Below are 17,097 nucleotides of genomic sequence, written 5' to 3' on the forward strand. Positions count from 1 at the left end.
TTAATATAAACCACGCCTTGTATAGTCCCTTAATATCAACCACGTCTATTATAGTCCCTTAATATCAACCACGCCTTCTATAGTCCCTTAATATCAACCACGCCTTGTATAGTCCCTTAATATAAACCACGCCTTGTATAGTCCCTTAATATAAACCACGCCTTCTATAGTTCCTTAATATCAACCACGCCTTCTATAGTCCCTTTATATAAACCATGCCTTGTATAGTCCCTTAATATAAACCACGCCATCTATAGCCCCTTAATATAAACAACGTCTCTTACAGTCCTTCAAAATAAACCACGTCTCTAATAGTCCTTCAAAATAAATCACGCCTCTTAGAGACACTTTAAAAAATCCGCCACATTTTTCCTTACCTTGCAGCAGTCGATTTTCCGCTTCGAAGAAGCTCAACACCCATGCATCACCCTCCATACTGGCGGCATTATTATTCTTATTTTGAAATATGACACTTTCCTTAGAGAGTAAATCGAATCCCTCCGTCTTCACTTCAGCCACAATACTTGGATGTGGCCATGGTATATGTGGCAGCGGCCAATGTGCTGCCGATCGTGGCCATATACCAGAACATTTAAATGCCGGCGTAATTTGAACAATAAATCGTTCACGTATACGCAATTTAACCTCTGTCGTGTCACCAATCATTTTAACCATATCTCGATAAATACTTTTATCACATGCCTGGGCAACAAGGGTTTGAAAACGGGCTCGAATTTTTCTTGATGAGAGATATCCCGACGCGGTGATGAATTCAACCCATAGCGACATTGAACGTTTACGACCATCACTTAGCTTGAGAACTGCACAACCAGGCAAAGTGCCATCATCGACAAAATTAAAAACGCCCATCTGATTGAGATATAGGACAATTTCGAATTCATTGGGTGAGATAACTTCGACGCCTTCGAATCTGAAAAGAAAATGTTTGTTATTACACGAAATTCATATTAAAAATATATAAAAAAATATTATTCAAAAAATCCATTTTTAAGGATCTGAGAGTTCGACCGATATCACTAAGTGGGAAGATTTTCCACCTAATGAGAACCCAATTATCAAAACATCGAAATTCAGAAGGTACCGTTCTATGTGGACTACCCTTCAAAATAAATAACACATCTTATAGTCCTTCAAAATAAACCACACCTCTTGTAGTCTTTCAAAATAAACCACACCTCATATAGTCCTTCAAAAATAAACCACGCATTTTGTAGTCCTTCAAAATAAACCACGTCTTTTGTAGTCCTTCAAAAATAAACCACGTCTTTTGTAGTCCTTCAAAAAAACCACGCCTTTTGTAGTCCTTCAAAAATAAACTACGTCTCTTATAGTCCTTCAAAAATAAACCACGCCTCTTTTAGTCCTTCAAAAATAAACCACGCCTCTTATAGTCCTTCAAAAATAAACCACGCCTCTTATAGTCCTTCAAAAATAATCCACGCCTCTTATAGTCCTTCAAAAATAAACCACGCCTCTTATAGTCCTTCAAAAATAAACCACGCCTCTTATAGTCCTTCAAAAATAAACCACGCCTCTTATAGTCCTTCAAAAATAAACCACACCTCTTATAGTCCTTCAAAAATAAACCACGTCTCTTATAGTCCTTCAAAATAAACCACGCCTCTTATTGTCCTTCAAAAGTAAACCACACCTTTTATAGTCCTTCAAAAGTAAACCACGCCTCTTATAGTCCTTCAAAATAAATCACGACTCTTATAGTCCTTCAAAAGTAAACCACGCCTCCTATAGTCCTTCAAAATAAACCACGCCTCTTAATGTCCTTCAAAATCAACCACGCCTCTTATAGTCCTTCAAAATCAACCATGCCTCTTATAGTCCTTCAAAATCAACCACGCCTCTTATAGTCCTTCAAAATCAATCACGCCTCTTATTGTCCTTCAAAAGTAAACCACGCCTCATATAGTCCTTCAAAATAAACCACACATTTTGTAGTCCCCCAAATAACACGCCTCTTATAGTCCTTCAAAATCAACCATAATTTATGGTAGGGAGATTTGTCACCAGGGAGTGGGGGTGTTTATATGGGAAATATGTCAAAGAATGGACCAATGTCGAACACTTTCTGCGAATACGTTTTTCACTCTCTACAAAACCTAGAATACAAAGTGGCAGTTCAGTTAACTTAAACCTCCAAAATCTAAAAATGGGATGGGATCTTAATATGGGGATTATGTGAAAATATGGACCTATATAGGAAATTGTTTCCAAAAATCCAGAATGGCAAATTACAACCACCTTGTTTGGAAAATGCTACTGAAACCTTTAAAATACCCTCCACCGCATGGTTGAGGTAGTATCCAAATCAAGCTTATATATTCGTACTTCTTCGATCATGATCATGTCTAATGTTTTTATGCAAATTAACTTAGACAGCTGACAAGTCATGAGTTCAAACTTGAAGTCAATACTTTATACCGTATCGAACATGACAACTAACACACCTCTATTTGCAAAACTCCTCAAGTGACGGACTCGTTGCCAATAAACAGTTGACCTCAACCATTTTGCGGTCATATGCATTTGTAAGAGTTTGTTCCATTTAGAAGACATGCCAAGTACCAGAACCAAAACTAAATACCAGTGAGCGATATTGTCGAACTAAGTTGTATCAATTTTTTCTTGTTGTTGCCACCAAACCACAATGCTAGCGTGCCACAATTTGTACGAATTCCCACAAAATTGAAAACCAAACCGGTTAATTGAGTCTTCGATTACTCGGTTCAATTAAGGTTTGTGTACATTGCACACACACACACTCACACACAGAAGTATTCATTACCGCATTGATTTGTCATCAAGCCATACATGATCTGTAAAGTGTGAAGAGTTTTGTACCACAGCAGATCAAAGATACAAAGCTGTTAAAGGCAGATCTTTCATGGCTTACCAAAAAGGCAAAGTCAGAAGAAAAAAAAAAATCGCTAAAGAGAAAGGAATGGCAATTTAAAGTAAAGCACAACAACAACTAGAACAATTAGCACGTAAGACAAGTAGTCATTTGGTTGTCAAGGCTTTACGTTGTTTGTTTTGCTTAAGTCCAATGCTTCTTCTTCGTCTTCGATTTTCCAAAAAATCTCCCAACTTTATCATCGTCAACCATCCTTCGATAAACATACCAGCAGCATTGAATCGATACAAATTGATGACTTGCCATGTGAAATGGTTTGTTGTTGCAAATAGTTTGACACAACTGCTGGTAATACTAAATCATGCCTTACATGTTGCAAGCTACTGTTTTAAGAGGCCAATCAATTGTGGCCAGATTGGCAGGCAGGCAGCCAGTCAGGCATATGTGGTCAGGGCCATGACTAGGTTTTCATTTATGGATTGTCTACAAATGAGTTTCTTCCCCTTTCCCCCTCTCCATACACCCTTCTACACATTTGACAATCTTTGGCTGTTCTGGTCTACGTGTAATTATCATAGATGCCACTCAATTGCCAACCATTCAACAATTTTACTATCCATATTCACATTCGTATTCTATGCGACGCCGTTAGAGAATTGCATTTCAATCATTCGATTTGTGGTTGGATTTTCTTTCACCACAATCTTCAATCATTAGAATTCTTTTTTGTTTTGATTTTCATTTTCTAATGTCATCTTCATTGGCAATCGACACCATCGTCACTCCAACCATGATTATGTGTCACAATGTTGAATGCTTTGAATTTAAGATTTTGTTCTGGATTGTTTGAAATGTATAGAAAGAAGTGCCTTAGATTTGGTTTTCCAATATCGGTTAGATTTTTGAAATCTAGGGGTACTCTATAGTGGGTTATATCTAATATAGTTTACAATACTGTAGTGAAAACCTAAAGGAAAACCAGTGAGCGGAACAGTATTTTCGGACGGGGCCGATCATACGATACCCTACACAACTACCACGGAACTCTAACTTTCTGCGGATATTTATTCCGATCCTGGCCAATATTTCGTTATAGTTGCACCCTCTTGCCCGATTAGAGGTCAACAGCACCTCTTCCTTATACTGAAATATTTTCCGAATATTACTAGTATTCAGTTCAGCCCTTCTATTTATTTGTCCAGATTACCTTCAGTGTGGGTTGTGTTGTTATGTTCGGCTTTATATTGTGGCCTATTGATCGACTCGAAAAAAAAGCACAAAAAATTAAATTTTCGGTCCAATTCATCCCAAAATTATTATCTAATCATCACCAAAAATTATAGGCGTTGTTCTTGACCATAATTGGAACTTCATGGGAAATTTCAAAGCAATCAGCGCTACATTTCCGCCCTCTAGCATGGCAATGGGTTACTTAATAATATCTGAGTACGTAAGTACCTGGAAATATTTAAGTGTAACTCCCACATCCGAGTGCATACGACAATATAATTGGTATCAATATAGGTCAACCAATCCTCTTGGATATATTGCCAACTTCTCGGGCCTACGTCCTTCAGGAGTAAATATATTCGCCATGGAATAAAAATTTTGTAATTTTTCACACAAAAGTCAGTGTCCATTTGACCCGCTAAATATTGACCGATCATTATCAAAACTTATTCTTTGGCCCAATCCCCTTCTCCATGTAAAAATTCGGGTTGTTTGGGCCATAATTGCGGCCTCTGGAGCGACCAGAAAAACCGACAGAAATTAAGTATTTGGTCCATTTCATCCCCTAAATGTTAACCGATCTGTATAAAAATCAATAGGGGTCTTTTTTGGCCAGAACCCATCCTACATGCAAAATTTCGTGAAGATTGGTCCATAACTGCATCGTATCGTGTTTAAAAGTTATAATGGACGGACGGACGGACACACGTGGCTAGAACGGCTCAGTTAGTCGAGATATGTCGATCGGTATACTTATGAGCAATATTTCGCGGCGTTACAAGCTTTTGGGGCTGCACAAAGCTATAATACCCTGACAACATAGTTGTGTAGGGTATAATCAATAGTGTATGAAAACTAATATATTGGGCGCCATATTTTTGAAATTTCTAGAACCTAGTTATTTACCTTACCAATGGTAAATGCATCTATTAAACGAGTTTATTTAAAAATCAGAATTCTATTTTATTGGGCGCCATATTTTGTTCATCCCACAAGTGGTAAATGATTGTTCACAAAAATGGTAAGTGCAAGAGCAGGCAACGTATAAATATTAGGTTGAGGGAAAAGAAATCATTTATTTTTATATGAATTATATCACTTTATTTAACATGCTTAGGAATGTCCGATTTGGGAACCGTTTTGTTGTGTTATTTGTTGATATTTTAAAGGTAACTTCAAAATGCCTCTCTCCTAGAAAACCTGCTCTCTAATTGTAAACAAATTCTAGTTGTCGATTTTCAAAATCCTCCCTAGATACCACTTTTTTATCATTAAAGAAATTTTGCAATGCAAGAAAAATTTGATAATCGCTTGGTGCCAAGTCCAGAATGTATGGCGGATGCATTAAAACTTCCCAACCAAGCTACCGAAGTTTCTGGCGAGTCATTGTAGATGTGTGTGGCCTAGCGTTGTCCCGGTGGAACACGACAACTCTCCTGTGGCCAATTCTGGTATCTTCAAACGGCCCAGTCTTTGACAGCAGACATCAGAAATTATCGTTTGGCCATATTGAAGCCACTCATAATAAATAATCCCCTTCCAGTCCCACCAAATGAATACCAGAACCTTAGTCCTGGTTTGGCTACCGTTTGAGGTGCTTCACCGGTCTTTGGTCACGATCGTTTTCGCACAGGGTTATCGTATGTGACCCACTCCATTTTCGACGACCGGCCTAATGGATTTATTTTTCCCCAAATCTAATATAAAGTAAGTGAAAGAGTTGGTTTAAATATCATAGCAGACAGTTTTTAAATATATGATCGTGCAATAATTAATATGTTGGGCGCCATTTAACTATTTTACTTACTATAGTTATAAAATTGCTTCAAAATTTTCTAGTTTTATAAAACCGTTGATTATAATTAAATTCTATGTGTTTAAATCTCGATAAATCTTGCATTTGCTATTTGACAAACAATTTAAGATATATCTACAAATATTAAGGTTCCGCCCCATTTTAGGCGTTTTGGAAGTTTTAATCACATTTTACAGCCGAAGTTGCTGTAATTTGACATTCGAGGTTCTTGGATGGTAAAGAAATTAACTTACTCGCCAAAGATTGTCGAAATAGGACAGTGCTTGGACATATCTCCCATATTAAGGCCCCGTCCCATACACTACACCTAGTACGTTTGGTATTAAAAATGGAAAATATTGGAACCTATTTAGTATATCCCTCATATAACCCACACTATTCGATATTTCGGACGTTTTCAACTTAATCAGCAGCAATTCCTTACTGCATTCCAAATTTACACTGTATTTAGTTATTTTGGGGATTTTGAGAACATTTTTTTTATTTTCAGGTCCTCTTCCTACCAAAAATTATAATTTTTTTCTATATAAAATTGGATATAGCCACAAATAAACATAGGCCCCCACAATATATAGGTCCCGACCGATTTAAGGAATTTTGACATCGCGTGGTGGAGGGTATAAAAGTTTAGTCCGGCCGAACTTAATTGCGTTTTTAATTGTTTTAGTATATTTTGACAATGTGTCTATGTATGTTGGGCGGCATTTCTAATTTGTGTTCTTATTGGATATTATCCATTATCATTAGACCTATTTCTGTTTCATGATCTTATAGGAATACAATCATATGCCAATTGTGATCAAATTGGTAAAATGATATTCGGATTTTTGGAGTTAGAGCTATAACCCTGGTCATAAAACCAATTGTCAAGGTATTTTGTAGAGACTGTCATTATTCGGCCCTTTAAAGCTTTAATCACATTCCTGGGGCGAGCGACATATTTGGAGAGCAATAAATCCAATAAGTCAACAGATCCTATATATATATATATGCAAGCAAACTAAGGGACTTTGAACGGGTGATGTAGGGTACAGTCAGTCAGGTCCGTCTGACTTATTAATTTTATTATTCCAACTTCTAAGAAGACATCAGGCAACAAATGCTAAGACTTCTCGTGGTCTTCTGGTGACGTATGAATGCTATTCAGATCAGCCTGATATATATGTTAATTAGAGGTTCATGATTGTACTTTTGGACCTCAGTATCTCTAGATCTGAAAGACCTTTTTTGACTTGCCTGTCACCATAATTAACATCAGAATTAACATCATATGGGTTATATTAAGGGTATATAAGTGACCAGAAGAAAAGTTCTGCCTTCAACTTACTTTCGCTTGTAGTGATTTCGAATATACATTTAGGAGTTGGTAAACGAATTGAGCTTAATGGAACTCCCTCGAATTCTCCATTTTATATATTCAAGTTCATTTTCAAGTGTTCATGTGTGGCTCTCGTATGAACTAGGATTATCGACATCGCTCAAAAATTAACAAGTTGGCGGACATTTAAAGTTTTGTTTATGAAATTCACCATTCATCATACGATAGCTACACGCTCCCAGAGAAACGGGTAAAAATTTGGACTCGATTGGATTATTAGTTTTTGAGTTATCCTGCTCGCCATTCGTAAACACACAATTTCGAGAAAAATGCGTTTAAAGTTTGTGAATTACTCTTGCCATCACTTGATGTTGACACAATAAATCGGCTATATCTTCAAGAGTTCTTGAGATTTTTACTTGAAAATTTGTAGGGACATTCTTGAATTAGAGTAGATTCGAACTAAATTTGTTGACACCGAGAATGGGGGAGACCCCTTAAATTATGACCTTTGGAAGGTAGGTAATCTAAGGTTGAGATAAGGAGTTTGATGTTGATATATGAATGAAATGAAAAATTTTATGGATATCAATGGTGGTGTGAAGAGTTGGGACAGGAAACATGTTTTACTAAGGTTACGAAAAGTTTTTGATGACTTTTTCTAATATTGGTACGTGTTCTATTTGAAATTTGAATCTTCAAATTTGCCATAAGGATCGACGTTAACGAGCAATGTTGGCCATTTTGAGAGCTCGAATTGAAGATCAAATATTGTTGTCAATACTATCCACTCCTTAATTCCAATAAAACCGCTATGAACTAAATATTTTATACGATCCTGAATTGTTCACTTAGGAAGGTAATCACAATTAGGTAAGGTATCATCATGTCGTCCTAACCCAACTATAATTTCTGGTTATAGTTTTTTCTTATCTTCACGTTATGCTTCCAACATGCCACAAAATATCGGCAATGTCAAACATCATACTCAAGATCTACACCTTGATAATTATGCTTTTCTCTCTACCTTCATCGACTGCACATTCACGTTTCACCACTGTCACTGCTGTCGTTGAGGTTTTCCCCAAGTTTCGTCGTTTTTTTTTTCTCCTATGCGATTGCCATTCTTTGTCGTCGTACTCATCATTGTCGTTGTCAACAGCACCAACAACTAACTTTCTGTCTGTCCGTCCGTCCGTCCGTCCGTCTGCCAGTCTGACGTAGTAGTTAGCTCGCAAAATTTCTGGCTGCATCTAAAAGGCCTCCTTTTATGTCATTTAATTGGTGTTAATTGTTTTTTGACAGTTTTGATTTCACGTACGCATACGCATACACACATAGACATACACACCGAAAGACATAGACATTCACACCTGCAAAATTGTCATTGTTGTTGCTGTGTGTTTTGTGACGTGTGAAAATTTCATAATTTTTGTAAAAGACTGATTTTTATGTTGCGTTTTTTTATATCTTCTTTATGGTTGGTGACGTTCGTTGTTTAAGGGAACACAGAAAAAGTGATTTTAGTGGCTAATTAAGATAAGAAGAGGATATTTGAGGAATGGATGGGTGTGGAGAAGAAGAAGGTGAAGAAGAATAAGAAATAATTGAAATGTTTGTAATATTTTCTATAGTCACCATAATAATAACACTGTACACCAAGATTTTGGGAAGTGGGAATTTTTTGGGGGGATTAAAGGCCTTGGCAATTTTTTTCAAGTGCCCTTCGTCATGGTTTTCGTCAAGGAGTTATTCTGAAAAATCAGACCATAACTCGACAAACTTTTGAATTAGGGTCAGATGCATTTATGCCGAAGAAATCGATTTAGGTTATTTTTAGAATACATCGCCCAAAATGAGGTCAATACCTTAAAATTATCGTCCGAGACCCAATAATATATTGAATATAAGATATATCGATCCATGTTTAGGAAAAGCACCCATACGATGTCATAGCCTTCAGGTCACTCTTTGGGTTGTTTATAGTTCCTAGTCCCATGCTGCACTGAGAGAACTGTAAATTGGTATTTCGGGATATCTAAATAAAATTACACAATGGCTATAATATTTTAATATAAATTAATGTTTAGATGTAGCCACCCTATGGCGATCCACCCTATTTTAGGTATTTTAAATGGCAAACAATTCCCTCAAATAACAGTTTTTATATGTCGGGATTCCATCCATATTTAGTGATCACTTGCGCCTTTTTCAATAGAATTGGATGCAATTAGGTATTTCGGATTCTCAAGGGATAAGAGTGCTCCTTTCCAAATCGAAGTAGCTGACAATTCGCATTTCCGGTTCCCAACGGATACATATCCATCTAGAAGGGAATCTTGATTCCTTTCATGTATATGTTCTGGATGCCTCACCAGAATTTTAAAGGACACTGATGGATTTTCCAATCGAATTGTAAGTAATTGGGCATTTGAGCTTCCCAGATGATAACATTCATCCTCCTAGCCTATTTTCAGTATAAATCCACATTTTCAAATATTCAATATGGGTCAAATTTCTTTTATCCCCTCCAAATGAAATATTTTCAAGACCCTTCTCGTATTTCCAAATAGAAGTTGATAACAATTCGCAATTTCCATAGATTAGACTCCATCTGGAAAGGAATATTCATTACAGGTTCTTGTTTGGCACAGGCCTCTTACACCGGTCCCACTCATTCTAAGTATTTTGAAGGCCGTAGCCGCATTTTTCGATTACGGAATCTTCTATAATATCTCCTTTGGAAACCTCCCCCTTTTAGGCAAATAAAACGACAGAGGTTGAAAAATCCTCCTTGTAGAACATGTTCAATATAGGTCCATATTTTGACATACTGAACTCGAAGCAAGAAAATGTTTAATAAAGGTACATGTTCTGACAATGCGCTCATATCGATCCCCTCTATGTTACAAATTTACGGTTCCCAAAGAGTAAAAAATCCATCTGGAATGTTCACTACAGGTTTTTGGCATTGTCCCTTTAATGTATTTTGAAGATCGTAGCCGCTTATACCAATCGAATTGACATCAATTTGCGAAGTCTCAGAGATATTATCAATATGTCCTGAATCCCTCCCTATATAGTTTTTTTAAAGATTACTGGTGCATTTGACAAATGGGCGTATTTAGGCATTTCGGCTTCCTAAAGGATAAAATCCCTCCTCTTAGATCATATTTTATATAGGTCAACCTCACAACACCCTCAAAGAAAATTCTCAACATAAGTTCCGACATAACCCCTATATAAAAATCTACTGTAATTTACATATTTTTAAGGTTCTGGTCGCACTTCCACACCTAGGTGGCATTTTCGATTCCCAAATGGCTAATATCCATCTAGAAGGATCATTTTGGAGCCAAGTTCGGCATAGTCCTCATATACCTTTTAAATATTTTGAAGATTGTAGTTTCGTTTTTCAAAGGAAACAATGTAGCTGTAATTTAGCGTATAAGGTTGTTGGAAATTAGAAGTCCTAAAAGAGATCGGAACTTTAATAGCCGGGCTACGGACATCCATGTTGGAAAATAGGGCTAGGATCTTGAATATACCGAAATACCAAAAATTTGTAGGGAGATTTGAAAGCCAATTCGGCTCAAAAACGTACCCAAATTTCGTTATACCGGGACTACCCCTGGACCAATTGTGATACTTTTTGGTAGGAATATTTGCAACCCAATGAGAATCCATTTTCCATTTTGGATGGAAAAGATGCCAATACTCTCCAAAATTCTGATATATCCCAATATATGGTGGTGTCCCAACAAATACCTAGACTCGATGCGGAATTTATATGGGAGTTATGCCATGGTAAATTCCGACACGCATGTTGGAAAATAGAGCTAGAATCTTATGTATATAAAAAATGACGCACGACCTTTGCAGGGGGGTATGTAGAAAAATATACACTTATGTGGAAAATGGTCTGTGAAAATTGTGAAAAAATGTCCGAAGTGCAAAATGATAAAATATAGTCACTTTGGGTGGAAAGTACGCCTGGAATCATCAAAACAATAAGAGGGGGCTGGACTTCGATATGTTCGATACTTATAAGTTTTTGTAGGACTTGCCACTGAATGATAACCCTAAATATGAAATTAGACCCGATTCGGTTGAAAAATGTGACTAAAATTTCGAAATTTGGGAGGTACCTTTTGGTCTATCCCGGAACATTGGTCATTATTGATAAATAATAATCCAAAATATAGCCATTTAGATTGAAAATTTTGCCCAAACTCCCCAATATACAGAAATTTGGGAGGTGTATTGAGAATTTTTAAGAAAATTTGGCACCAATGATAATCCATAATACCTATTACAGCCAGTTGAAACCCGTGCCCAAAATCCTGAATGTGGGTTTTGAGTATACAATTTTCAATACCAAACATCAACCAATGTAATATATGCCTAGAAAATATCCATCCTCATGAGAAAAAAAACATTAACTGGTCACCTTGTTTTTTCTTTAACATTCCACACATGAGTTCACATAAAAATCAGAAATTTACCATCATTCCAAAATGAACAAGCCATTTTGTTTAAAATCGCATATAATTCAAATGTCTGTACAAATATGGCTAATAACATTGAAAGTCACATAAATTAATAAACAAACATTATACACTAAACAAAAAAAAAAAAAACAACAACATCAGCAACGATATTTGAAAAACGAAGTAAATAAAAATGAAAAAATGTGAATATTTTATTCGAATCTCTGGCGACTCCTCAAATCCCAAGTCAGTCCATCACCTGTTTTGTTATGCACAACATAAACGTTCGTCGTTATGGCTTTTCAATCAAAATCAAAATTTCAATCTAATCAACATATTTCAGTATTATTGACGCTATTAAAAACTAAGCTTTTATATACTTTATGTTGTTGTTAATATCTAAATTTCGAAAAAATAAATACAAATTTATTATTGCCTATGGAATGTAATTGTATAAATTAAGAAGAAATATTTGATTGTTATCTCTGCGGTATGGAATGTGGATTTTCCACCAAAATATTGAGATTTCTTTTGGGACTTATTGACAGATGGATAAAATTACACTTGAGGAAAAAAGTTCCCCATGACCAATAGAAAATTAAAACATTTTTTTTAAACGTTATGATTGGCGATAACAATCAGCGGGCATAAGGGCAAACATTAATTTTGGGCCTAATAAAAGCCCACTAGTCACGCGTATATCACTTTTGATAAAAATCGATATTTTTTATTTTTTTTTGTCTACAATTTCATTAGAAGGTTTAGTTAGCATTATAAAAGCAAATGAAAATAGACGGGAATTTACCATGTTTAATATAAAGTCTATCTTCTTCGATTGGATGTATTCTGGTGCAGACCATAGCTATGTATGCTCTTAGGGGAATTGCTCATCCATTATATTCTCCAGAAATATTCAAGGAAGTTCAGTTCGAACGAAGTTAATCGAGTAAAGTAATACTTAAATCCTGCTTCCCCATGCCCCTAATTATTTCCTATAAACTGAAGATATAACAACCTCCATAAATCGGCAATTTTCTGCAAAACCGACAGAAAACTAATTACGTGATTTTTGATTTAATGATGCTGAATTGTTCGCTATATCAGTCTTCATGTTGTGCAAAAACTTAGATGGATATCCTTTACTCACTGTGTTTGAGAACCTTTCGAAGTTCATCCGTCCCTTATAGGTATAAGTAAATGGAAAACTTAAAACGCATTTTCTGCATAATCGATTTTTTGATTTATGCCAGTCTAGCAGCAAATGAGCGAAATAACTTTACCTACCGGGTCAATCCCCTGACTAACGGAAAGGTCTTATATTTATCTTAAGAAAAATACAGTCCACATCTGAATAGAAAATGCTAGTTTTTGAATAATATCCTGATTTTGACACAACTAACATTTTCTAATTTTGACATGGAAACATTTTAAGTGCTCTTAACAGAATCTTAATAATACTTCTAAGGCGGGGAGATTCATATAAACTATGCTGAAAAGTCGAATCGGTACAAAAAAAAAAATCGGCCTAAGCATAGACTTTTTTAAGTCAATCTGGGTACAAAAGTAGTCTATTTACATAAGACAATTGCGATCACTACTTATCGGGGGAAGATTCTACATACTAAACTTTAGTGGAAAGACCAGATGTGATGATCGATATAATCAATGTTGGGTATAGTGCCAATATTTTAAGACCACACAAACTTATATTTATAGCATTTTAAAAGAGTAAAGTAAAAAATAAATATATGTCCAAGTTTAGGTAGAAATCCAAATCAATGTTACTTAAAAAAAACTTTACAGTTAACGGTTGTAAAATCGTATACTCTAAGTCATAACACCTCAAAATATCCATCAGGGAGCCATTAAGTATGTCGCCCTATTCTCGGCTGGCTAATGGGCATACATTATTTAAATACTCATAACTTGGCATACATGTGTTTGAAGATTTAAGGAAGAAGAAAAGAATTTGGCAAAATTGTGTTGTTTTTTTTTTCAATTAAAGAAAAGACATTTTTTTTTCGACGGCGGACATGATTGTCGATCGCTGGAACATGCGAATATAAAAATCCAACGCAGTTAGAAAAGTAAAGTACGTATCTGACTGTGGTACGAACTCACTGACTTCCCTCGTAAATTAGGAAAATGGAGGATATTTTTTGGAAAATAGGTAGGTCCAGAATAACGTGAGAAACGTTCCCGCTGCCACTTGTCGCTTACACAATAAACCGTTTATATCTTCAGGAGTTTTTGAACATTCCACTTGAAATTTAAAGAGACAATCTTGAGAAGCTATATGTACAAATTAGAAAAAAAAAAACAGTGAGCAGGGCAGTATAGTCGGACGGGGCCAACCGTATGATACCCTACACAACTACCCCGGAACTCTAATTTTCTGTGGATGTTTATTCCGAGCCTGGACAATATTTCGTGATATTTGCACACTCTTGCCTGATTAGAGGTCAATAGCCTCTTCCTTACACTAGCACATTTTCCGAATATTACTAATATTCAGTGCAGTCCTTCAAATTACTTGTCCAGATTTCCTTCACGTGGGTTGTGATGATCGGCTTATAATTCTCCTAGGAAAACCCATTAATTTTAGATATTTTGATTGTCATCCTCAACAACTCTTGAAGATACAGCCGATTTATTGTGTCAGCATCAAGCGACGGCAAGAGTGATTCTCAAACTTTAAACGATTTTTTCCGAACAGTTTTTTACGACTGGCGCTACGATAACTCAAAAACTAACTATACAACCGCATCCATATTTTGACACTCTATTCTGGACCTACATAGTTATCGTATTAACAAGCATAGATCAAATCGGAGAATATCTTTCCTATTTTCCAGGTTGTTTTTTTTTTAAATAGGCGATTTTATAAAAAAATGTCTTGGTCCGTAATTTTGCTACTTTCCGAGCGAAGTCAAATCTGAATTATTTACTAAAACATAAACTAAATTAATTGAATCGTACCATAATCGGCTGAATTACTCGATTACTCTTTACTCCCCAATCAACCCCCAAAACTTCGATTTGTCGCAAATTGTCATTGGCCAGGATTCTATTTTTAGTTATGACATTATTTAGTTATGACATTCGGCAATTTTAGAAGATCATTTCAGTGAGTATCAAGTTATCTCTTAAAAAAATTAAAATTAAAAGAAAAATTCCATAATTAGAACCTCAATAAAACATAAATAAGTTTTGGCCCTTAATCAACACCAAAAACTTCGATTTGCCAACATTTTTCTGTTGTCGGGATTCGATTGTGAGTTCATCAAAGGTTATTATTTTCAAAACACAATACTTTGGGATAAAATAGAATTAGAAAAAATTTAAGTTTCATAAAATATAAAGTAAAATGATTCAGTCCTCAATTTACTTTATATTTTTTCCGGCGCTTTTTTGACTGCTGTTTTTTCAACACATATTTTTCACACTTACCTTCCATTGCATTCCACCAAACTGGATATAAAACGTGGTTCCTGTAATTCCACCTCCTTTAGAATGTCCTGGACAATTTTACAAATTTCTCGAATTGCGGTGGCGGTTTTGAACATACGCGCCTGGACACGTTCAGCACAATAGCGATTCATTTGGTAAATCATGCGCGTCTGAGCGGCCATCATATCCGGTGGGACCAACATGGTGGCGAACAATACGAAACACGAATTTGAAAAATAATTCTTAAAGTTTCACTAGAAAATTCTTAGGTTTTACTTTTTGTAATTGTAGATTTTAATGTTTAATATTTTTTATATTCTATATTTTTTAATATTTTTAACAATGAAATCGTTAACACCAAAAAATCTCTTTAAAGATTGTAATAATTCACAAACACCTTTAACACCACCTTCACAACATATCACCTTTAACACTTTGCCTTTGTTTTTTTATTCTTAAATTTGCTTTCTTTTGTTTTTGGTTTCTTTTTTATTTCACGTATTGTCTTCAATTGTTTGGCGGCTTATTTTTTTCTTCTTCCTCTTTTTTAGCAATTTAATTCTGTGATAAAAGCCGCCATTCGAAATAAAACGTCACAATACGTTTGGGAATTTTACAATGCGAGCAGATTTCAAATCACTGATATTTGCACACACACAAAACGAACATTGCCACAGAGATAGGGCAACGATGACCGCAAACCAACGACGACGACGGACAACCGACCGACCTACCGATGACCGTTACAACATATTTTTCCTGTGAATATGTTAACCTTAACGGATGTGAGCGGATGCAGCAGCACATTCACATTTAAGAACAATGACCCAGTCGCGGCCGACACTCGCTTTTGGGGATTTACAATTTTACCGAACAAAGAGGATCGAGGCGAATAACTACGGCGCGATTTAATGCAATTGCATATGGCGGCCGAAATGGTAACAAAGGCCAAATGTCCAGCAGCCCAACGACTGACTGGCTGTCGTATGGTTGAACAATTTTTGGGGTCTCAATGTGGCCGGACGTTTGAGGTTCCTTTTTTCTTTCCTTATTTCGAGTTTTTTGGGGTCTTTTCTTTATGGTATGGCTATGGCGGCGGTATTTTTTCTTCTTTGCTTTTCACCTCAAGTAAGGCAAAAAAAAAGAAACGCACACACAAAATCGTGTAGGAGAGTTATGCTGTTTCCAATTGGCAATCGCTTGGCTTACGAAATGACACGCGTCGTGTAGTAAATCTCGCGGATATTTACAGCTTTATCCAGCAGATAAAGAAGTTTAATGGCATCGAAAATAACACGCCAAACAATCACCCCAACAACAAATGACAATAACGAGAGAAGGTAGCCAGCCAGTCAGCCATGGCAGAGCTGAAATAGCTGTTGCAGCAGCAGCACCAGCAACAACACCGACAACAGCCAAGAGGTAATCCAACAAAACCAATACCATCAAAATAATAATAAAAAGCTTGGCGCTATACGAATAAACTGGCAGATAATGATCATCACGCTTTGATGTTTGTCTGTCGGTTTGTCAGTTGTTTTATCTGTGTGTATGGACGGATGGGGTGGGATGCCTGGCATGCATTCATGCATGCATGGTGGCTAGCCGATCATGGAGGAAGAGTAGGCGTGAGTTGAGCCTTAACAATGTTGTCTCTTTCAGCAAAACAGAACGTCTGTATTTGCACCTAAAACAAAAAAACAGCAGCAATTACAACAACATCGGCAATTAATTCTCCCACAAAACAAAAACAACATGCAGCATGGACAGAAGATGCAAATGCAGATGTCCTCATGTCTTTTTTTCAGTTGTCCAGACAATGTAGCTGCATTCATACGTATGTATGCATATAACAAAAACGAATACCGTCGGTTGGGAGATAATCGGGTCTTTCATCTGTTTG

The 17,097-nt window shown here is 36.1% G+C and overlaps 1 protein-coding gene across 1 annotated transcript; it reads right to left on the reverse strand.

Moving 5' to 3' along the window:
• Positions 1-365: 365 nt before the first annotated feature.
• On the reverse strand, positions 366-15,403 carry LOC133337486 (protein mab-21-like; the record flags this gene model as incomplete). Its single annotated transcript, XM_061545707.1, has 2 exons — positions 15,195-15,403; positions 366-931 (listed from the first exon to the last, which is right to left on the reverse strand). Coding segments are annotated over exons 1-2 (769 nt in total), but the record flags the coding sequence as incomplete, so codon positions are not given.
• Positions 15,404-17,097: the final 1,694 nt, after the last annotated feature.

The sequence above is a fragment of the Musca vetustissima genome, unplaced genomic scaffold (assembly GCF_032173495.1).
Source record: "Musca vetustissima isolate MV318-11 ecotype Yass unplaced genomic scaffold, APGP_CSIRO_Mvet_v1 utg521462, whole genome shotgun sequence".
Taxonomy (NCBI): domain Eukaryota; kingdom Metazoa; phylum Arthropoda; class Insecta; order Diptera; family Muscidae; genus Musca; species Musca vetustissima.